Source organism: Trichosurus vulpecula, chromosome 4, assembly GCF_011100635.1.
Source record: "Trichosurus vulpecula isolate mTriVul1 chromosome 4, mTriVul1.pri, whole genome shotgun sequence".
Lineage (NCBI taxonomy): Eukaryota > Metazoa > Chordata > Mammalia > Diprotodontia > Phalangeridae > Trichosurus > Trichosurus vulpecula.
In genome coordinates, this window is record NC_050576.1 from 156,036,705 (window position 1) to 156,061,675 (window position 24,971).

The 24,971-nt window shown below is 46.6% G+C and overlaps 1 protein-coding gene across 1 annotated transcript in view; it reads right to left on the reverse strand.

The window, feature by feature from the left end:
- VANGL2 (VANGL planar cell polarity protein 2) overlaps positions 1-24,554 on the reverse strand; it is a 38,084-nt gene extending 13,530 nt beyond the window's left edge. Inside the window, exons 1-3 of the mRNA XM_036758136.1 lie at positions 24,233-24,554; positions 1,991-2,251; positions 1,662-1,782 (exon numbers count right to left, since the gene is read on the reverse strand). Coding sequence (XP_036614031.1) covers positions 1,662-1,782; positions 1,991-2,061 — 192 coding nt within the window. The 5' untranslated portion in view covers positions 2,062-2,251; positions 24,233-24,554. The remainder of the gene's footprint in view (positions 1-1,661; positions 1,783-1,990; positions 2,252-24,232) is intronic.
- Between the last annotated feature and the right edge of the window lie 417 nt (positions 24,555-24,971).

Consider the following 24,971-nt stretch of genomic DNA (forward strand, 5'->3'; position numbering starts at 1 on the left):
TTGTGTCTAAGTAGATTATGTCACTGTGTCTATCAGAAGATACCAAAGTGCCACCTCCTACACAAGACCTATCACAATCCCCACCACCAATTGCTAGTGCCCTACCCACCAAAATTACTTTATAATTATTATGTATGACTTTGCAGAACCACAGATTTATAGCCAGAAGGAGCCTCAGAGGCTGTCCTCCCCCTCATTTCATAGATGTGGAAACTGAGGCTCAGAAAGTGCCCAGGATCACACAGCCGGCAGCACCTGAAGCAAGATTTCAAAGCAAGTTTTTCTGATTCCAAGGCCAGGACTCTATCCACTACACCAGAGGTGTCAACTCCCAAGTGTGGGCTGGAACCAGATGAAAATATAATTGGAAAATGTGTTTTAAAAATAAATAAATAAATGAAAATATATTAGAACATAGATAATATTAATAGGTGGTTTTCTAAGTCAATATGCAGCTGGCAGGGATCTTTATGTGCATATTAGTGGCCCCCAGCTTGACACCACTGCTCTATGCCACTTTGTGGTTGTGGTTCAGTTCATGTCCAACTCTTTGTGACCCTATTTGAGGTTTTCTTGGTAAAGGTACTGGAGTGGTTTGCCGTTTCTTTCTCCAGCTCATTTTAAGATGAGGAAACTCAGGGAAACAGGGTTAAGTGGCTTGTCCCAGGTCGCACAGCTAGTGTCTGAGGCCGAATTTGAACTCAGGCCTTCCTGACTCCAGGCCTAGAGCTCTATCCCCGGCATTACCTACCTGACCTTCTTGTGGTCAGGGATTGTTTTGGTTTTTTTCTCTATAATCCCAGCCTAGAGCATGGTATATCTAACACAGCTAGTGTTTATACACACTTTAACGTTTACAAAGCACTTCACAAAAATTATCTCATATTATGCTCACAACAATCCTGGGAGGTTTGTGTTATTATTATACCTCATTTTACAGAAGAGTAAACTGAGGCAAACAGGACTAAGTGACTTGCCCAGGATCACACAGCTAGGCTAGATTTCAACTCAGGTCTTCCTGACTCCAAGTACGACACCCTACTGCTTACTGAATGAACAAAGTCCCATGAAGGCAGGGACTGAATCATTTTCATCTCCATATCCCAGCACAGAGAATAGTGCCTTGAATGTAGTACACTCACTTAACAAATGTTTGTTGAGTTTGTTGATCCGAGAAAGAGACAGAGACAAAAGGGAAAAACAGGAGGAGGTAGCTGTGCGAGAGAGGACTGCCACTGGCCTGGCAGTCAGGAGACCTGGCTTCAGTCCTGCCTCTGGCACTTATGATGCAATCACAGGCTAGTCATTTTAGATCTCTAGGTCAAAGTTACATAGGGTCATAGATTTAGAGATAGATAGCCCTTAGAGATCAGGTCATCCAAGCCCCTCATTTTTACAGATGAGATATCCAAGGCTCATCTCAAAGACAATCAAACAACCCTCCTGAGGGATTGGGATTAGCCTCAGAAAAGCGAAATGACTTTCCCAAGTTTGCCAGAGTAATAAGCGACAGAGTTGGGATCCTAACCTAGCTGTACTGACTCCAAATTAACTGCACTTTCCTCACCTTTAAAATGAGGGGGCTGAATCAGATGATCTCTAAGGATAATCCTAGCTACAAAATTCTGTGATTACAGAATCTCCTGCTCACAGCTCCTCACCCGCTCATCCCCTCTGGTTGACTCGTTGTCCAGCAGGGGCTCCCCGGGGGCCTGTATCGTCACCGATTTGTCTCCTCGGCTTCCATCCCTGCTCTTGGAGCGGTGTCTGTCCCGCCGGTCTCTGTGGTAAGGGAAGGGCGCAGGCATGAAAAGTCAAGAGGGGAGAAAATAAATGTCACCTTCAGGCCCACGCTCACCTCATCTGCCCTCTCTTTCTGACAAGCTGTCTTATCTGACTCCTCCCCACTCCCCAACTTCAAACAGAGGCCTCCCTCCCCCCCGCCTCTCTTCAGGTCCCCGGCTCTCCCCTCAGTATCCACCACACTCACCTGTGCTTCCGAGAGCTTCGGGAATGGCCGGACTTGTAGGAGTAACCGGAGTACTGGGACTCGGTGTCCATGGCCTCAGAGCGCCTTGCCTTGTAGCGCTCCAGGGCCGTGGGCTGGGGCCTCCTTGGGGGCCCCAAGGCCACTTCCTTCAGCTCTGGCTTCTTCAGGCCAAGAGGCACCTTCAGGAAGTCAACCGTCACCCTGAGGGACTCTATTTTGCTGGGCGGGTGGGCTCGTCTCAGAGAAAACCAAGCGGCACTCCTGATGGAAAGAGAGTAGGGTTAAACACGGCAAGGGGACACCATCCAGGAGCTCAGGAAAAACAGATGGAAAATGGGAGACAGGCAATCAGGTCTCAAAGCTTCTGTCCTAACCCCTTCCCCAGTTTCTATTCCTCTCCTCGGAGAGCTCGGAGAAGTCAGAGACTACCCAGGCCTGTTTCACCACCACCCTCATCTGTAAAACGAGTATAAGGATACCCAGCCCTTCCGTACTAGAGAGATACAATGAAGTAAGAATGACCTTGGATAGGATAGAGCTGGTATTCAAAGCTGAACCCTTTCAAACTTTCAAGAAGGCTTTCCAAGTCCTTCCCACTGTTAGCATCTTTTTTCTGAGATTACCTCCCATTTATCCTATCTATATCTTATATGTACACATGTTGCTTACATATTGTTTCTCCCACTAGAACATAAGCTCCTTGGGGACAACGACAATCTTTCTGCCTTTCTTTGCTTCCCCAGAGCCTAGCACAATCCTTAGAACATAGTATACTAAGCCCTTAAAAATGCCTGTTGATAACTCATGGATTCTCCGCCTGAACCAGAACAACAGCACAACAGATAATGTGGGAAAAGGAGCCCCTCTGCCTTCAATATCACATCTAGCCTGGGAAGGATCAAGATTCATGGAGAACCTCCTCACCTCAGTGCGGACAAAACCGAGCTCCAAAAATCACATCACCAAATGCCCGCTGGTCATTTCCAATTGGATGTACCACAAGCATCTCAGACTCACCAAGTTCCAAAACAAATCTTGCACTCTTTCCAGCTACGCCTTCTAACTTCCCTCCCCATTCCATGCTATAGGTCTCAGGTTCATTACCTCAGTGTCCTCCCCTACTCTCCACTGTGCTTCATCTTTCACAGACACACACACTCCAGTAATCTTGTTAATTCTACCTCACATCTCTATCAGGGAGCTCTAGAGGACCACTTACAGTGTGATACTGAGAAAGTCACAACTCTCAACCTCCAGAGTTTTCTCCCCTGATGTAAAATGAAGGGGTTACACTAAATGGCTATCAGGGTCCCTTCCAGCTCTAAATCCATAATCCTATGATTTTTTTCCATCCTCTCCTCTTCTCTCACTCCACCCTGTCCCTCAAGGGAAAAAGCCAGGACAACTTTCTGACAAGGCTATTAAGCTTAGGTATGCTGAATGGGAAAAGTTCTCAAGGCACTAAGGGCTGAATGGAGCACAGGGGCCAGGAGAGTCCTCCCAAGAGGATCAGGACCTATTTGGAGGATGCCAGTATTGGGTGTCAGGCCAATGTTGTCCATTTACATATGACCCAGAAAGGGATGGGTTCTAAGAGTATAATGACCCATGCTAATGACCTCACCACTCTGGGGAAGATCTGGGAGGATTACACAATTAATAGAAACTCAGAAGCCATCTAGTTCAATCCACACATGAAAACAGGAATACCCTCAATAACATCTCCACCACGCATTTAGCCAGCCTCCATTTGAAAAATTGGTGAAACCACCAACTCCACATCTCACTTTCCAACCATTTAATTGTTAGGAAGTTTTTCCTTATATCCAGCCAAAATCTGCCTCAGCAGCTTCTACTTTTTGTTCCTAATTCTGGACCAAAAAAAAAAAGAATAAATCTAATTCTTCTTCCACATGGCAGTCTTTCAAACAAATGACAATAGCCATTGTAACCCACCTGAATCCTTCCCAAGTGTTCTCACCAGGCTAAACACCCTAATTCCTTCCACCACAGATTCTCATGCTGCACGAACTCAAGGACCTTCCCAATCCTACAAATCCACCCCTGGACATACTCTCCTTTGTCAAATGTGTTGACTAAAATGCTATATGAACACAGGATTACAGAAATGGTCTGACCAGGGTAGAATATAGTGAGATGATCACTCATTTAATTTGCTTTTAATGAAAATGAACTAAACATTTACTGTATACAAGGTGCTGTGCTACATACTGGTGATAGAAAAGTAAAAAATTATCCAAAGGGCTATAAAACTGTGCATACCCTTTGATCGAGCAATACCGCTAGTAGGTCTGTATCCCAAAGAGATCACAGAAAAGGGAAAAGGACCCACATGTACAAAAAATATTTATAGCAGCTCTTTTTATGGTGGCAAGGAATTAGAAATTGAGGGGATGCCCATCAATTGGGGAATGGCTGAACAAATTGTGGTATATGAATGTAATGAAATACTATTGTTCCATAAGAAATGCTGAGCAGGCTGACTTCAGAAAAACCTAGAAAGCCTTGAATGACCTGATGCTGAGTGAAGTGAGGAGAACCAGGAGAACATTATAAACACTGTGAGATGGCTGACTTTGTTAGCAATGCAATTCCAAAAGACTCATGATGGAAAATGCTATCCACATCCAGAGAAAGAACTATGGAGTCTGAAAGCAGATCAAAGCATACTATTTTCTTTTTTTGTTATTTTTTGTGTTTCCTTTCTCATGATTTTTCCCTTTGGTTCTGATTCTTCTTTACAACACAACTGATGTGGAAATGTTTAATATGATCATACATGTATCATCTATATCAGATTGCATGCTGTCTTGGGAAGGGGGGAAAATTTTAGAACTCAAAATATTATAAAAGCAAATGTTGAAAACTAAGAATAAATAAATTTAATTTTTAAAAAAAGAAAAAAAAAGTAAAAATTAAATTGTACTTGCCCTCCAGAAGCTTACATTCTACATGGAAGATACAACATGGTCACAGAAAAGTAAATACCAAGTAGTTTCAAGTTGGGTAGAGAGCAGGATTGTGCTGGTAAATATTAAACATTAACAACCAGCTCTCCACAAAAAAATGTAGGCTGGACACACTTAAGTTTAATCTGCATTATTAAGACTTTCTCCATCACTTTCTTAAGTTTAGACAATCAACAAAAGAATTAATGAAGCCTTAATTCATAGTTTTTCTAAGGTGTAAACGCTCACAATGAAAATTTAATAATCTGATTCCCAGGTAGGAGCTGGCTCCAGCCCACCCCTGGTTGAGTACTCTTAGTTACCAAACAGCATCTATTCTCTAGCTGCCTTCAGACTCTTCCTTCATCCCATATAGCTGCTTGTTTGTCTCATACACAAAGGGTTGTTCAAAGTCATTTCTCTAGGTCCCCTTTCCTCAGTGTCTCTACCTAGTATACTTACAAATCGATGACCTGGCTATGGGTTTGTTTTTTGGTTGTTTGTTTGGAGGTGGGCAGGGAGAGAGGAGAGAAGGAATAGAGTCACTGATGAAGGAAATCATAGGTGCAAAGATTTAGAGATGGAAGAGACCTTTAGAGGCCAAATTTTGATCCAACCTCTTCACTTTAAAGCGAGAAGCAAAACTGAGGGGGTTCACAGAGGTTAAGTGATTTACTTATCAGGTCACTTATGTAAAATGGTAGAGGCCAGATTTGGATCCACATTCTCTGATTTCAAATCCATCACTTCTACCACTATAGAACACTGCCTCCTGTAGAGGGGGGAGTCAGGAAGAGGCTGAAGGATCTGAAGCCCTGAAGTGGACAAACTTTTCCCACTGTGAGATAAGGAGGTAATGTAGTCAATGGAGTCAAGAAGACTTCAGTTCAAGCCTGGCCTCTGATAAATGTTATTTAATTTCTCTGTGCCCCCAGGCAACTCTCTAAGACATTAAATGAAAGAGAAGCATTGGATGGAGAAGTGATTTCATCACTAAAAATTTTCTACACCCATGAAATTATAGGTCTGGTCTTAAAAAAAAAAATGACCCAGTGAAGGAACAATGTTATGGTAGGCCAGAAAATATCTGGATTTTTTGATTGTTGTTTTGTTGTGTTTTCTTATGGTGGTTGTTTGGAAGATTTTTAAGGTTCATATTCACAGCCCACTCCTACTCTAGACAGACCCCCCCATCCCCCTGTCAGGACACCCACCACATCCCATCCAAGTCCTTTTTCTGGATGCCTACCTTCCCCACATCCCCAGTCCTTCCTTTCCCTCTCACCCTTCTACTCCTAAAACCACAAATCCTCTGCTGAAAAACCTCCTGCTACTTAGCCAATCTCTTGTGGTCCCCCACCAGTGATATCAGAGTCTGAGGTAACAGTCAGATACATGCCTCCCTATTAAAAACAAAAACTATTGGGTTCACCTGTACCACCTTGTTGTGCAAGGGATTTAGGAGGGGAATATCTCGACATGGAATAAGGAATGAATAAAGCTGGTCATGAAACTGTATGCGCCAAGTCCAGAGAGTGGCCTCTTGTAGAACCACAATCTCCCTCCTCTTGCCATAGCCAGAGGTTCATTGCTTGCCAAGAATCCAGAAACCTCCCTGCTTGTATCTTTCATCGCCCCCATCCACCTAGGTACATCCTTAAATGATCCTGCCCAAACACAGATATCTGTGATCTAGCATCACTGACCATCTACCTCTTCTGGGAAAGTCTGAGCAGCTGCCACAGACTGGGACTGTGGCCAGCCCCACATCCTTAATCTGGTCTGTTTCCCTTCTCACACAGTAATTGGCATATTTCTTGAAATACCTTTGTTCCCTCCTCTCAACTGATCCCTATCATATCCATTCTTTAAGACTGTGCTCAAGCACTACCTACTCTAGAAAGCCTTTTCTTACCATCCCAGCCTGCACTGATGTCTCTATTTGCTGGATCGCTCCATCTAATCCTAATCCCTCTCCTGACCAGCAGACTTACATCTCCAACTGCCTCCAAATGACATCTCAAACAAACATCTTAAACTCAACATGTCTAAAACTGGAAATAATCGACAGAGGGAAGGCACTAGAATTAAGAGGGATAGAGAAAGGCTTCCTGTAGCAGGTAGGATTTTAGCTGGGACTTGAAGTAAGCCAAGGAGTAATATGTAGAAAGACTGGAAAGGGAATAAGGGGGCAGGCTGTGAAGAGATTTAAATGCCAAACAAAGGAGTTTAAATTTGATCCTAAAGGTAATAAGGAGCCACTGGAATTTATTCAGTAGGGAGATGACATGATCATACCTGCACTTTAGGAAAATCACTTTGGGAGCTATGCAGAGGATGGATTGGAGAGAGGAATCAGGAAGACCAAATAGGTTTTTGCAATATAAGAGGTGATAAGAGCCAGATTAGGATGGTTCACGTGTGAGTGAAGAGGAGGGGACGGATGTATGCAAGACATGCTACAGAGTGAGAAGTGTAAGACTTGGCAACCATATTGGATTGAAAGTAGAACGATATTGAAAATTTTGCTTGATGACCTGACTTTTGTTACCAGGTGAGACATAAAAATGTTCACAACTGTCACGGAGAATGTCCAGCATAGAGACCAAATGGGAGATAGATTCCCTATAGAGAAGATCTTCCAGGTGCTCCTGTTTTGGGATGAAACATCGTACAGAGCACTGACTGTGCCTCCCCACTAAGCCCCTAGGTCATCTTGTCCATCCCCTGTTACCAAATCAGAGACAAAGAGAGAAAGAGAATTGTCTGTTTTCAAGAATCACTGAAAGAAAATGCTCTGGATTCAGAGGAAGTGGATTAGAATCATATAAATGAGTTATGACCTGTGTAGCCTTTGGAAAATCATTTGACCTTCCTGGGACTCAGTTTCCTCATTTTTAAAATGAGGGGGTTGGAACAGAATGTGGTTCCTTCTAGCTTTTAACCCTGTGGTCCTCCTCTCAGAAACCCATTCTAGTGTGTGACACATTTGCCCAGCCTCCAAGTCAGTAAACTTGTCTGCTCTAGTAAGGATAATCTCTTCTTTTAATCTTACTTCCTACTCTTAAAAACTAAAATTTACCTCATTTCACAGAAACAAACTGCGATGCATTGAGGGAGAGCAACTCACAGGCGGCAGTGGCATACGTTGAAGGAAAAAAGGTTCAAAAATTACGGATGTATGGATTAAACCTAAGAAAGCCCCCTATCTCTTACTTTAGGCCAGGTAATCAGTCTGCCATGGCCCACTCACCCAAGATGTGATACATTTTCAGTATGAGTTCAACATAACTTCCTAAACAGAACCTAGGATTTCTGGATTCTTTAAAATTAATCTTCAGAATTGTGATTCAGCGCTCTCTTTCCTCCAGACCATATAGACATGGGTTTCCAGGGAAACTTCGCTATCTCCCAATCAATAATTTTGCCCTAACTTCCTTGAAGGCAAGGACCTTTATTCATTTACTCATTCATTCATCATTCATCAAACATATAATAAGTGCCAACTGTTTTCAGAACATATATTCCTCCAGTCCTCAAAACTTGTCAGCAACAGCACCTACCTTCTCTTTGGGTCACAGAACCAGCAGTATTTCTAAGTCTCACTCATTCTTCACCTGTGCCTTTGATGCTCATCTCTCCCAACTACTCTAGGACCTAGCTCTAGAAGCTATCCATTCTCTCCTGAACCTTCAATCTTTCCCTCTTTGTGGTCTCTTTCTCATCTGCTTACAAACATGCTCAGGTCCCACCCAATCAGGAAAAAAAAATCCCTCACCTGATACCATCCCATCTCTCTCCTCCCTTTCCAGACTAAACTTCTGGGAAAACTTGTCTACACCTGAAGCCTCTGCTTCCTCACTCCACACTTTCTCCTAACCCCTTGTGATCTAGCTTACACCTCTACAAAATAAAACTGCGCTTGCAAAGGTTACCATAGAATAGAACTCTCTAAACCAATGGTCTTTTTTTCAGTCCTGATTCTCTTGACTATTCTCTAGCTTTGGACAGTTTTATAACTTCCTCCTACTGGATACTCTCTCCCCTCTTGGCCTGAAAGATATTACACACTCCGCAATTCTCCTAAACCTCTCTAACCACTCCTTTTCTATGCCCTTCACTCATCCTCTTCCTTATCTCCTTAACGTGAGTGTTCCCAAGGGTCTGTCCTTGGCCTTCTTCTCTCCCATGACAATCTTACTCACTCCCAGGGTCTTACCTCCCACCTCTATACAGATCACCCTCAATTCTATATGCCCTGTCCTGATTTTGTTCCTGAATAAGACACTTCAAAGAGCTGTAAGCAAAAGTTTCAGAGAAGGTCAGAACCTAAACTAATGGGCATATCATTATGTTCCACAGAAGAAATCCCAAAGAGGACAAAAAGGTGCCTGTATCTCCTGCCCTCAGTGCCAGCATCCGGCCTCCAAAGGAAGCCTGCTAATTCAGATGTTATGGTTAAGGATGCTGAACTTGATCAGAAACACCTCTGGTTGGTCTCAGGGACAGGAGTGGGAAAGGAGGGAGGAACAGACAGAATTTGGAACTCAAAAAAAATTTTAAAGTTTAAAAAACTGTTGTAGCATGTAATTAGGAAAAATATAATATTATTAAAAAAGAAAAAAGAAAGACCTCTTGCTGAACATTTACAGGGCACATCTCTCCTTCCATAGTCCTCTAGATGGACTCAGTCCACAGCTTGAGCCTGTCTAGACAAACTTTAAACATGGCCCCTACCTTAGCACTCATTCTCATCATGGGCCCCATAAGACATGAAGGGAGAACTTAACATTGGCTGATTTTATGAAGAGAATCTCTTCAGGTTACTCCCCTAATAAAAAACAAACTTCAGTGGCTCCCTATGGTCACCAACTAAAATTCAATGCCTTTGTCTATCACTCAAGGACTCCAATATCTGGAACTTCTTACATATGAAGCATTATCTCATCTTATTGCCCTCCATAAATTTTAGGCTAGCTACAGCCACACAAGACCATGGTTCCTGAAACACCACCCACCTGTATTCTCCCACCTACCTCTCTGCCTTTGCTCACATGGTTCTCAGTGCCTGGAAAATCCACACTTCTACCCCTCTTGGCTTTACCCAACCTTTAAAGCTCAAATCAAAGTTCCTCATCATTGGAACTCTCTAATATGAAAGAGAGCCTGTACTAGAGTGGGAACCTGAGATAAGGAGAAATGTGAGGAATCTGGGATCTGTAGGACTTGGTAACTGACAGGATGTGAAATGTAGACATGAGTCACTGAAGATTTTCCAACAGACAATACTCTATACAAAGCTCTACTCTATACAATAAAAAAAAAGTCTGATTCAATTCATCTCAACAAGTATTTATTACTCCTCTCCTGATCAAGGAAAGCTAGAAAGCTTAAACAAGACCGTGTCCTCCTCCTCATAGAATTTGGTACAAACACAAATAAACTAACACAAAATATTACATGATAAGTACCACATTGTCAGGAGTAAGAGACAAAGCACTGAGTAGGGGGTGCTACTTATAGAAGGGAAGACTTCAGGTCTCTAGATGGCTAAAAAAAAAAGAAAGAAAAATTAAAATAAAATAAAGAAATTTTAAAAATAAAAAATTTAAAGGCAGTTATTTGACTTGAGACTTTAAAACTAAATAGAAATGCAACAGGCAAAGTGAAAGAGGGGCGGGAGCATTCCAAACATAGGCAAAGGTGTAAGCAAAGACATGAAGCTGGGAAATCATAGCACATTTAAGGTGCAGAGAATAAACCAGTTTGACTAGAGCATAAAGCCTAAAGCTCCTCCCCAGTTCTTCACACACACACACACACACACACACACACACAAACACCATGGCAGTGCACTGCACATAGCAGACACTTAATAAATTTGTGTTATCGATCAATCCAGGTCTCCTGAGAGGTGAGGCTAGATGAACCACAGCTCTGGGAACAGACACATTCCAGTCCCAGATCTTCCTCAGAGACTCCAAGGAAAGAGACTGAATCCCCAAGCTTTGGTAGAGTCAGTAAAGTCAGACATACTTAAATAGACAGAAGTACACCCTAGCCCAGATGCCTGCCCACTCTGACAGAAACATACACATACACACTCCCTGGCTGGAAAAGCCACTTCAAACACACGCAGACGAGAGGTTGATGGGGTTGTGTTATCCCTACCGATAAATTTAAAAAACAGACACTGGGCCAGCCACCAGTACCCCCCTCCCCCTAGTCCTTTGTTCTTGCCTGTTCAGCCCACAGGCCCCTTCCCAGCCACCCACCCCTACCCCCTGCCTGGGGAACAGGCTCAGGCATCCAGCTCATTCCCCAAGCTACTCTTAAAGAGACAGCAAGATCCATTCTCTTCTACCATCCCCACCAACCCCCCCCCCCCACCAAAAAATAGTACAAGGTACCTAGAAAGCCCCAAATACCACCCACCAAAGATCACTGAAAGGTCTAGGAAAGAATCCAAAAGTCTGGGACCCAAGCCTGCTGCTCCCCCCAACATCCAACCCAACCACAACAGAAAGGAAAAGGAAGGAATCCTTCCCTATTTAAGTTAGTCCCAGGGGTTGGGCATCAGTGTCTCCAGGGTAGGCAGGATTCTCAGGAAAGGGGGTGGGGACAAGAGAGAGCAACAAGTGGGAATGTTGAAAGGGAGAGGGGGAGGGAATTATGGGCTTGGGGCGGAGCAGGGAGCTCCGAGGGATAAGAGGGGGCTTCTAAATTGGGACTCCAATCCCTCCCCCAACCTATCTTCCCCTCCAAAAAAACCTAATTCTCCTCAACAGCCCATATGGGGTTAAAAGAGGGCCAGAAGGAGGGAAGAGACTCTTCACAAAAAGAGGGGGGACCCCCTCCCCCAAAGGTCTTTCAGAAATAAAATTAATGGAATGTCTTAGCCTCATCCCAAGGGAGTTGGGGGGGGGGGTCTTTTGTCCCTGCTGCCCAGCTTCTCCCACATTGATCACCATAGCAACCAAAGCCCCCTGTTGCCTAGGTGATGGCAGCCAGGTCCTGGAACCCATACCCAGCATCCAAAGCGAGAGAGGTTACGGGGATGGGGTAGGAGAGAGGTTAGGGACTAGAGAAAAGAATGGGGTTTCTCCTTCTTTAGCCCCAGCTTTTGTCTGGGCTCTGGGATCAGATTTCTCCAGGAAACAATTGGAGCAAAAGCCCCAGAAAAAACAAACCCAGTGCTGTAGCTCCCCCCCCCCACGTGCCTCCCCCCACCCAAATACACACACACACACACACACACACACACACACACACACACACACACACTGAAAGGAAAGCAGCCTTTGAGGCTGGAGGTGTGCAGGCAGTGCTGGCCAAAACCCAACAGAGGAACGGACCCTACCCCATTCATATCAAGCCATTCAGATTGGATGGGCCTTGGCCACCTGATCCCCAAGACAAAACAAATACAGGGCACATGTGCACGTACACACAGTGCACACTAAAGAACATAAACAACACAACAGGGGGCAGGCAAACAGAAGTGTAATGAATCAGGATTAGGACCATGATACCCCACTCTCAATTAAATCCAGTTCTAGTCCAATTCTCAGCCCAGTTTCAGCATGCACAGCGACAGAAGGCCAGTGATAGAGTCAGAGAACCCAGGACTAAGAGAAATCGCTCAAGGGGCCAGGGTTATTCTGGGAAAGAAGGCTGAGACTGGAAACTAAGACTCCAGATTCCTAAATTCTAATTCCAACTCACTACCCATATGCCCTTGGACAAGTCAATTCATCTTGGTGGTCTTGTTTTCTGATATATAAAATAAAAGGGCTAAGGCTAAATGATCTCAAAAGTCCATAGTAGCACTAAAGTCCTATGACACCCTTTATGAATCATAACAAAAAGGGCACCCCATGACTCCTAACCCCCACTATGGACAGGAATGGAGGGACTGAGATGATATTGCAACAGGAAGACGGCAGAAGGACTTTCTGGAAATAAAAGCAAGGGTCTGAAGCAGAAGCTTGTAGGACAGGAAATGGAGGTGTGGGGTAGTTTTTAAATAGAAATTAATCCAAACATTTTGAGATTAGGGAAGTTTAGTCCTTCCTGTAGGAAGCGCTAATGTGGGCAAAATAATCTCATCAGGCCCCCTCCTACAAAACTATCTATGAAGCACATTCCAACAAGCAGGTCAGAGCTTGGACCTGACTCTACACTCTGCCCACCACAAACACGTGTATACATGTAAACGCTCGTTTATGTGTGTGTGTGTGTATACACACATGCGTATGCACGTGCCCACACCCTTCCCCAATGACTAGTCTCACCCACCTCTGCCCACCACAGGCCCCAGGATCACTCCCCTTTCCATTACCCCCCTTCATATACTTTACATTCCAGACAAACTGACCCACTTGCCTTTCCCCTTATTCTACATCATAATGTTCAAACCCTCTGGGGCCTGCCCCTCTCTGCTCCATACCCAGAACACTCTCTCTCCTCCCCTCCATCTCTTTAAATCTCTAGCTCAATGGCTGCCGCCTTTACAAGGCCCTTCTCTCCAATATGTTTCCCTAATGTCATCTTTGTACATATTGTTTCCCCTCAATAAAATAAAAGTTACTTGAGGGCAGGGATTGTTTTCAATTTTTGCCTTTGTATAACCAACACCTAGTCCAGCACCTGGCACAGAGTAGGCATTTAATAAATGCTTGTTGAATTTGATTGAAAGTGACTTGTCACTCGCTTATTAAGTGGTAAAGTCAAGGTTTGAACCTATGTCTTCTAACTCCAAAATCATCATTCTTATGATGGATCTGTACTCTGCCTTGATGTCCCCTTTGGAAAGAAGCAGAATATGAAGGGATGCTGGGTGATGGATCTGTACTCTGCCTTGATGTCCCCACTGAGATTTGAAAAGGAGCAGAATATGAATGGATGCAGCCCCATCCCTGCTTCCACTATACCAAAACTTCTCAACTTTGACCTCTGAAGCTCATAATTAACTCTTAGAAGTCATAGGGCCTGGCACAACCAGCCAGAGGATTACTGATCTGTATCTCCACTATTTCCTGAATATGCAAAATGAACAAATAACAATATGTTAGTTAGGTCTGGTCTGGGTGTGTTATGGTGAAGCATGGTGGTCACTGGTGGTTGACCTGACCTCACTGGAAAAGAAGTGACATCTCCCTGACTATGCACATATCACAATTACCCTGAGCCTCTACTTAAAAGTCAATCCAGGGCAGCTAGGTGGCACAGTGAGTAGAGCACCAGCCCTGGAGTCAGGAGGACCTGAGTTCAAATGTGAACTCAGACACTTGACACATTTACTAGCTGTGTGACCTTGGGCAAGTCACTTAACCCCAATTGCCCTGACTTCCCTTCTCTAAAAAAAAAAAAAAAAAAAAGTCAATCCAGCAAGGAGGAAAGATCTAATCTATAATACTATGAGAAGTAGGGTTTGTTTTGTTTTTTTGCCTAAGACTCTAACTGTAGTTACTTCTCAGTAGGTTCACGGATATTGTGGGCCAGGAGAAACTAGTAGAACTGCAGACACTTGAGTTTACCCCTCACTTTCATCTCACCAACCAAGGCTATTGTGAGCCAAGAGTTGTTTGGGTAAATCTGGGACAGTTCACATAAAAACAATCATAATATAATTAGTAATAATAGCTAGCATTTATACAGTACCTACTATGTGCCAGGCACTGTGCTAAGCGTTTTACCTCATTTGATTCTCACAACAACCCTGGGAGGTAGATGTTATTATCATCCCCATTTTATGGCTAAGGAAACAGAAGCAAACAGAGGTTAAGTGACTTTACAAGGTCACTCAGCTAGTAAGTGTCTGAGGCCAGATTTGAACTCAGGTCTTCCTTATTCCAGGTTCAGTTCCTTATCCACTGCACCAGCCCTGTAGCTGCCTCTGAATAACTTTTGAATAGTATGCATAAATAATTTTAATAACTCTGAAAAAAATTACAACTGTGCCCCTAGGTGGATGGATCTGGGGTCCAGGCCTTGGGCACAGAGCGTATCTTTCAGTTTCAGGATTTTGGCAGAGGAGGAGAGCCCAGGGAGTTCCTTGAGACTGCTTTTCACTTCCTAGCTGTTGTTACCTGCTTTTACATTCCTGGACTGCTTTTACCCTAAGGGTTGTTGGATATGTTTTTATCAAAGAAATTGTGGATCTAAATTCTCAGGCTCTGAGGGATGCACTGAACCAAATGTCTAAGCATAACAGAGGCAACAGAATAGAATGTTAAGAGTTAAAAAGGACTTAAATTATCCAGACCAACATCTTTACCATAAATAGTGGTCCAGGGATGGTGGGACTCACTCAAGGTCACAAAGTTGTGTGGTACAGTAGAAAGAGCTCTGGATTTGAAATGAGACAATTTGAATTCTAGCCCCAGCCAAGGACATAGCTTAAAGACCTCCAGACTTCGAAGGAAGGGATTTTGTAGAAGGTAAGCCTGGTCAGGGAAGGACTGTGACTAGATGAGCTCAAGGATCCTTTCCAGCTTTGAGACTCTCTGATCTGCCACCAGAGACTTAATTTTTCTGGGCTTCAGTTTACCCATCTCTCAAATGACGAATATAAAACTTGTACTACTCACTTCCCAGGGTTGTCATTAGCACATCTTCACTAAAGTCATTCTCTAATAGCTCATCATGGTATGGGGGAAAGCCTGTGTTCTTGAAGGTCCTTCTCATCAGGAAAGACTTGGAGCATCAACCCAGAGCAGGGGTGGGGAACCTTTGGCCTTGAGGCCACACGTGGCCTTCTAGGTCCTTGGGTGCAGCCTTTTGACTAAGTCCAGGTTTTATAGAACAAATCTTTTTATTAAGGGGATTTGTCCTGTGAAATTTGGGTTCCAAGGGCCACACGAGGTCCTAGAGGGCCACATATGGACTCAAGGTCGCAAGTGTCCCGCCCCTGACCCAGCCTAGACAAACGCAGATTGGTTTGTCACCAAAAAGCTGCCCACATGATGGTCAGCTCAATTCAACAAATTCATTGTGAATTTTTTTTTGGCCACCTAAGTTTGTGGCTTGGTCATAAAGTCATCTTCTAAGACATGGAGGGGACACCCACAATAAGGAATTCTTTGGTGTATTGGTGAGAGAGAAGAGGGAACCAGCTCTCTAGACTCCCAATCCTCTGTTTCTTTCACTGTATCACACTAATTCCCCTCCCAAATAGTACCATATGAGAGTAAAATTCACAAAGTAGTCACTCAGAAAAAGGGTCAATACAGATTCCACCCCCCCCATAGGAGCCCCATATCCTATACGGAGAGTAAATAGGGGGTATGGGATCCTGGCTCTCTGCACTTTGAAGAGCCCAAAGGGGCCTGTATGGCCAGGGTAGGAGATGAGCCGGTTGACCTAAGGTTCAGCCCTATCCTCTCCCTTAAGCCACAGACTCACGTAGACCCTAGACCTAAACAACAGAAGGGAAAATGTATCCAACAGACCCAAAGCCTGAGACAAACAAGAAGGACTCCGTCGACCTCATCCAATTCCCTACTGGCCCAAGCACTTCTCTACCCACTATTCCTGAATGAAGGATCTCTAAGCCCCTTAGGATTATGGCTCTTATTACCTTTTCTCCCTGATGAGGAAGTAGACATGGAATCTTTTGACCATGTAACAAATCCATCCCTCTGGAGAGATGGCATCTCCTATCCTGACTGTACACCATGACTCTCTACCCAAGAAGGGAAAAACTAAGGCACAGAGAAAGGGCAATAGAACAGCCCCGGGAGCTGGAACTCTTCATCCCCATGCCCTGAGAAAATGTGCACTGCCCCTTGGGTGGCACATCTGACTGGGAGGTCAGAAAAATAGGTGGAGCTACTGTGAGATGAAGAAATTAACAGAGAGGGGGCGGATGGGGGCTGGGCTCAGAGAACCACAGGTTGTCCATTGGAAGCTGGCACTGGGTATCCTTGCCCCCACCCTGTTTACCTGACACTCTCCCAGGGCAGCTCCCAGCAGTCTCAGACATGAGCTCACCATTCTCACTGGCCTGAGGGGGTAGGGGGATGACAGGCAGAGATCAAGGATCCCTCTCCATTGGACTCCATAGAAGGGGAAGGGCTATTCCTTTCTATGGAGTCCAATGGAGAGGCCTGCACTTGGGCTCATGGAAGGAAGGCCTTCTCACCACTAGGCCATCAATGCATAGAAGTGAGAAGGGCAGAGAAGCAAAAAGGTCCTGCAGGTCTATATATGCTATTCCCTTCGGAAACCTGGAAAGGCTCCTGCTGGCTCCACCCAGCTCCACTCTACCCCACCCAGCCCAGCAGGCTCTGCAGAGACCTGCTTTGCTCTCTCTTCACCCCCACCCCACCCCACCCCCACCTTAGCTCCCAGGATCACACAACATGCCCCCCCCCCCATTCCCTAGCCTCTCCCAGGCCCATTCCCACTGTTCCCACAACCGGTCACAGAAACAGCAGACTTGGGGAGAGGGGGGAGTAATCTCGTTGGCATCTCTCCCAGGCAGGGCTAGGGGGAGGGGGCAAGAGGCAGTGGGGCTGGTAGAAAGAATCTGGATGCCTAGATTCCCCCTCCAAGGGCAGGATTTAGCATCCCTACCAAATCACAAGCTTCAGCTAGCTTCCTGACTACTCCAGAGTGGCAAAGGATTCCCCACACACACCTGAGAGGAGGGGCAAGAACAGACATGTGGATAACAGGAAGTGTGTGCCCTGGATTCCAACTGATGAGGCCAACTTCCCCTGTGCTCCCCCTCCTCCAAAAAAAATTCTTCCTTTTCCAAACAATCCTATCTCCTTCCCCCACCCTCACAACCCAGTTCCATCAACATCTTCAACCAAAAAAAGGTCTGGCTCCTCATGCCCTAGAAGGGTTTCACAAAGTCCAGTAAACCATCCCTACTTATCCCTGAAAGCTAGGGAGGCAAGAGGGTGGGCTTTTGCGTGTATATGAGGGGCCCAGGGAAGAGAAGACAAAGGAGAGACAGGGACCTAGGTGGCCACCTGAGAATGAGTGTGGGACAGACTTAGGAGGGGAGGGTTAAAAGAATAGGCAGGAGGGAATGGGATGGGGCTGATATGTATAAGAGGAAGTGAGAAATACTAACCTGGGATGGACCTATACAGAAAAGACAGTGAGAGAAGCAAGGAGTACATGTGTATAGGGGCAACTAGGTGGCACAATAGACAGAGTACTGAGCCTGGAATCAGGAAAACTCATCTTCATGAGTTCAAATCCGGCCTCAGACACTTATTACCTGTGTGACCCTGGGCAAGACACCTACCCTGTTTGCCTCAGTTTCCTCATCTATAAAATGAGCTGGAGAAGGAAATGGGAAAACCACTCCAGTATCTTTGCCAAGAAAACCCCAAATGGGGTCCTGAAGAGTTGGACGCAACTGAAAACAACTGAACACACATACACAATGACGTGTATGTAGAAATCAGAGTACATGTGCAAAGGACCTTGGAGGGGAGGGAAGAAAGGAAGGGAGGTAAGAAGCAATGGGATAGGCCTAATTGTGCATTAGAAGGGAGTGGGTATAATTGAGAGGGGGGAAGAGAAGCCAGCGTGGGGTGAATCTAGTCTTATGCAGAACAATACACAGGAGAGGAAGAAGTGGGACAGACAAGTGTGTGTGAATAAGGGAGAGGGAGGGGGTTATAGAATAGGCCTAACTGGACTTCGGGGTATACAGATTCATGGGATAGGAAGGTCTAATAAAAATACAGGAGGGACAAAAGCATCCCTGGATTTCTTTTGATCATGTCTTCTCCCCAACTCAGACTCCTCCTCCTTCTTGGCAGATCAGCAAACACAGATAGATGCAACGCCCCCCCCCCCAACTCAAAAAGGACTCCAGTGAGAAGGCCCCTCCCATTCTCTCAATTACCCCACTCCTACCCAAAGCTTTTAACTCTAATAAAAGATTTTTAGCACCCCACCCCTCCCCTCCCCACAGAGCCATTCCTGGAGTTAAGCAGGTGAGAAAATGAGTGTCTCCATTCACACTCAGTTGTTTTAAAAGTTCCTCTGTTCACACCTCAGATTCTGCACCTGTCCCTCTCCACCCCCAATTTCCCCTTAATAAATAAATAAATAAACAAACAGATGAATAGATGAATAGATAAATAAATAAATAAATAAATGAATAAGTGACAGAGAGGAGAGAATTCAGGATCAGCACAAACAAAATGCAAGGTCTTGGGGGAAGGTGGTAATTGGAAGATGGAGAAGATGGCAAGGTGATATTTTTTCATATCCCCACTTAGAGAATACCACCATCCCAGTCAACCATTCCCACACATCCCCATAACATATGATGGCCCACTGGAGAGGGAATCAGACATCCCCAAGCCAAAATTCCAGCATGGTGGTGGCAGGACTGCCCTCATGACAATAATATTAAAAACGTTTATCTTGCACGAAGACACTCTGTGAATACAGAGACCACAGAAAGCAACAATTCTAGATGAAAGGTGATTTCCCCACCCACACCCATCTCCCATAGAAAAATCTACCTAGGGCAGCTCTTCCATCAGGTTGGAAATTTGGAAAAGACTAGGAGGATATGCAGTGTCTTCTTCTAGATCTCCCACCCCCAACAAGCAGAATGGTGTTTGATTAACATAACGGTAGGGAGAGTCCTGTGGCTAATATTCCCATGCTACACTCCTTCAACATTAGGAGTACAGGACCAATCACCTCCTTCTTCCAAATTTGGGCCCTGTGTTCCCATGGGTCCTAGACTCCAACACCTCCCTAACAAAGGCCATGTCCACCATACATTTTAAGAAGGGGAGATCCTACTGAGGTCTCTTTCATATTCACTGCTTCTTCCTCTAGGGTTCCCAGAAACCTCATCATTCCTTGAGAGAATGAAGGCACAGGTTAGACAGATAAATTTAGCACTACACCCAGAGTCCATGAAACTTCATACTTATAATTCCAGAAAGGATACTGTTCAAAAAGCACACTGAACTTGGAATCACTGAACCCCAATTCTAATTCCAGCTCTGTATAACTCTGAACAAGTCTCTTCATCTCTCTGGGACTCAGTTTTCTTATCTGCAAAATGAGGCTACATTATATGACTTCCAAGGTCCCTTGAAGCCATAGATCTATGAACCTGTGGTTCTATGATCCTCTGTCTTCAGTCCTAAGAGGTCAGACAATACATAGGACCGCTGAACACCATGAAGACTCACCCCTGTGCTCCTCTCCAGAAGCTAAAGCACTCACTAATAATGAGGGAAGAAGAGGGCCTGAGTCATCTTACATGTCCCATAGTCTAGCCTTCAACCTAACTGCCACGTTTGTCTGAGCTGTAGAGGCCCCATAGGACAAAGGGGGCCCCAAGATTCCTGCCCCACCCCTGCCCCCAGCTCCTTCCCACTCTCCCCTCTCCTCACCCCACCCTGATAACTAAGAGATTCTTGGCTAGCCACTCTCCCAAACCCTTTCCCAGGTGTTTAGTCTGTAATTATGAGCCTTGCCAAGGGCATCAGGTCATATAGGGCTTCATCTTCATAGGGCCCAACAGAAAGGGTGTCCCAGATTTGCACAGAGCTGGGCAGAGGAGATGGCAAGCCCCAGTTAGAGATTTAACCTGAGCCTTCCCAGTTCCAGACAGAAAGAACAAGAGCTACATGAGGTCAAGACAAAACTCTCTCTTCAGCCCTGCCCCCAAACCGGTATGGAGACCTCATCTTGAAGGAGGTAACTCACCTGATAGACATCACTGGCAGACAAAGACAAGGTTAGGAGAGGGGAGTTAAAAAGAAGGCTAGATACAGGAGAAATCTAACCAGGAAAATTCAAGAGATGAAGCAAGACAAAATATGTTCCCAACCACAGTCTCTGGAAGTAGAGATGCTATTTCCAAACAACATGAAAGGAATCAGGAATCCAGGGCACAAAAAAGAAATCAGGTATCAGGTGTAACAGATACCAAGTGACAGGACCAGATCAAATGGACTTCCTAGGAGGCTGAAAGCATGGAGAGATTCAGGATCTCCCATCCTTTTTCATCAGATCCTCTTCCTAGCCCCAGGGATAACAAGTGACAGGTATCATTAGTCCCTTTTTATAGAAAGGGAAACAGAGGCCCAGAGAAAGAAAGAAACTTGGCCAGTATCACATGATACATCAAAGGCTAAGTCAAAGCAAGAACCCAGGTGCTTCATTTCCCCATTCAGGGCTTTCTCCATTTAACCTTCTAATAGGGGGACAAGTCAAGGGTTTCAAAAGAAACAAAGGCAAAGGTAGCTGCTACGGTTGAGTTTCTGAAACCCAACTGGGGGGAACAGGAGAGTCCTAGATCCTTCCCACTTGCTCATAACAGCTCTTCTAAACAGTTATCCAGCTAAGTCTCCTGTACATGAGACTCAAGAGATCACATACATACTGGTGTGGGGGCAGGAGGGCAACACCAGAAAGATAGCAGGAGGTACTCTTCAACCAAACTCTTCTGGTATTCTGGTATTCTGATCAGTGGTGTCTATCTGACTAAAGTCCCTTTGACTACCAAGTGAATGGGACTGAAGCACAGCCTGTGGACAGTGACACCTTGGATTAGGATGTGGGAAGGACAGAGCTCTCACTAAGTCAAGTAAGAGTGCCTCTGTTTCTAGAAGAGCCTCACCTATTAATTTAGACTACAGCCCTAACCCTTGGCCTAAAGGTAGTTAGACTATGAATCTATGAACATGCTGCTTTAAAAAGGAAGCCCTGTCCTAAACCTTGGTCCCTTCCCTTTCCAGGCTTGCCATCTCTTGGGGTGGCCTAGCCGGCCACTTCCTCCCTAGCCCCAGAGAGAGAAGGAGGAAACCAATTCTGTTCCCTGAAGAGAAATATTTCCGTTTGGGAGTAGGGCAACTGGGTCCCCACACCACAGTAATAGATGAGAGCAGATTTATAAACATCATGGTTCCCTTTTTCCTCCTCCCCAAACTACTCACAGACTTTATCCCAGTTCACACCCTTCAGCCCTCAGTCCTAACCCTCAGCTCCCATTCTATCCTTCAGCTCATACCATCACCCTTCATCCTATATGTTTAGCTCTAATTCTACATCTTCAGCCTCTGTACTCTCAGGTCTCAACCCCCAAGCATACCCTTAGCTCTCAGCCCAAATCCATACACTCAGCTTTTATCCCTATCCCATGTCTTCAGCCCTATCTTACATCCTCAACTTCATCCCACACCCTTAACCCTCAGGCCTCAGTATCCATCTCAGATCTTCATCCTATACCCTTTTTCCCTATCCCACATCTTTACCCCACACCCTCAGTTCCTATTCCCTCTCCTCAGCCCCAGCCCATATCTTCAAGTGGACTCATCTCATACATCCTCAGCTTCCATCTTATGCCTACATACCTAGCTTTCATCCTCCACCCTGGGGCTTGCCTTCAGCCTACACAGGCTCTTCTGAGAGCAGAAGGGAGGCCCTGAATTGTACTCCACAAACCACCAGTCACTCCATTACCCCCAACCATTATGTTCTCTTTTCCCAAATCTCTCATCTTAATCTCAAAAGCTTGGCTTCCTAGTGGATTAAGCTAAACTCATCACTACCCTATCACCTCCCCAATCATTCTCCCTCTTTCCTTCTTCCTGTATCAGAATCCCAAAACTCCACAAAGGCCTTAGAGCTCCAAGAGCAGAACTGGGTGGTGAAATACTAACCCTGGGGAAAGGCAGTATGGGCAAAGTGGAGGGGAGAAAAGGTTAATGGTTTGGAGCAAGGCCAAAAGCCATAGCAGACAAGACATGAAACTTGGGGAGATGAATCCAAAAGTCTGGACTCCCCTACCCCTTCTTGTAAGGGTTGAGAAAAACACCCAATCAAACCCAGACCCATAGTACAGCCCTTCCCCCCCTCCAAGCCCTATAAAAGTCTCCACTTTCCACCAACTTCCCCTTGGGCATGGATGTAGAAAAGAGTTTTGATGTGAACATGCCACAACGAACACACACCAGCCACAAGCAAGCACTGCCTGACCCACAAAAGGCTGCCCACCCATTGCCACCCCATCCTTGTTTCCAACAATAAACCTACTGTTGCTGTTCCCAAATCCTGCAAGCACTCCAGGGGACAGAGAGAGACCCTTCCTCCGAGAGTTTCAAGGCCACTTCATCCACCTAGATGGGGAGGACATAGCACCGCCCCCTCCCCAGTACACACACCATCACCAGGGACAGGCACTCACTTAAAGGCACACCCATCTGATACACACATGAAACATCTCAAAACACAGTAGCACACACATACACGAGTACACAGACCCTTTAAAGAGAAACAACTATCTTCAGTGCACACCTCTGGTCCTCCTTATACACACCCTTCCCTAGGACACACGCCCCCATCCTGCTCAATATTTGGGCCTGCACACACAACCCTTACCAAGATAGACATATACCTTCACCAATACACACACACCTACGTTAGACATTCTCATCCCCCCACTATACACATCCCCCTTCCTCAGTACACAAGAACACACAAACAGATCCCTTCACACTGGGGACACGGCACACACTCCCTGCCCCCATGTAGACGCTGGTAGCTAGAGAGAAACCCCTACACACCCCAAACACGAAGGCACACACCTGCAGGGACAGGCGTGCACGAATACAAACACAAAGACGGGCTAGGACACACATGGCCCCCCCGCTCCCGACAGTTCTCACAGCGGCAGGTCCCGCTGCCCTCCAAAGAGGAGAGCATGAGAAAAGGGGAGGGGGGGTGGTTGCTAGGGTTTCACCTCCGGGACCCCAAGAAAGCCCGGCCAGTCCCCCTTTCCCAGCTCCACACCCAATCCCCCTTTACAGCCCCTCCAGAGCCCTCCCGGGACTCCATACAAGCCCCCAGACGCGACACGCCCGCACACCGATCCCCTCCTCAAGCTGCAAAGACACCTCCATACCCCACTCTAACCACCCCCCCGCCGGCCCGCTCCGGACTCCAGGTCCCGGGCTGAAACCCGCTCCCTCAGGGACCTCTCAGGCCCCCGCCCCGGCCCCGGGCCCAGGAAAGTCCCCGGCTTGCCAGGCCCGAGCCCCGCCCCCCCGTGCGCCCCTTCCCCTCCCCGACTAGGGGGGCCCTGCAGGGTGGAGGGGCGGGCCAGAGGCGGGGAAGCCCAAGACCCCCCCCCCCGAAACCCAAGCCCCCCTTCCCCAGCCCGGGACACCCCTCCCTCAGTCCGGCGCGGCGCCTTGCTCTTTTTTCTTTTCTTCTTCTTTTTTTTTTTTTTGCAAACTTTGCCCGCGCCCCCCGCGGCCTCAGCACTCACCCGCCGCTCCCGAGCTGCCCTGGTCCGCTCAGTTCCGCCCCGGCCCAGCCGGAGCCTTTGTATGGCAGCGCAGCGCTCCAGGTCGCTCGGAGCGAACTCCGCGCTCCCGGGCAGCGCTGGCGAGGGGGCGGGTGAGGGAGGGGGGTCGCGGGGGGCTCCTGGTCCTGGTCACCCCCTAGCTCTATCCCAGACCGCAACCTCTTCCCCCTCTGGGCCCCAGGGGGCGGGGGTCGAGGGGGGAGGAGGGGTTCTTCAGGCTCCCATGGCGGGATCGGGGATCGGGGAATCAGGGATCAGGAATCAGATCAGGAGCCGGCTGAACACAGGGGGGAGGGGGGAAGAGGGAGAGGAGGGAGGGGAGCGGGGGGAGAGCTCACTCGCCAGCACCTCCTCCCGGGCTGTTCCGGCTGCCGCCGCCCCTCCCGCCGCCTCGTCCATTGTCTGCGGAGCCGCAGTTCCCCGACCAGCCGAGCTACTCACCCCTCCCCTCCCCCTGCCCTCTCTACTCCCAGCTCTCCCGGGCCCTCGGGTTCTTGGAAACTAGTCGTGGAGGGTGCGCGACCCCAGTCCTGGAACGGTGCGAGGGAAGGACGAGAATTCCCGGGCCCCCGCCCAGCCTAGCCCGTAGCCTCTCCGGGGCTTGGAGATGGGGATGTGTTCCCGCCTCGTCCGAGACGCAGCTCCCAAACCCTGACGACGCTGAGGACGCTCCCCTCTCTTTGCCCCATAGCTCTTTTTA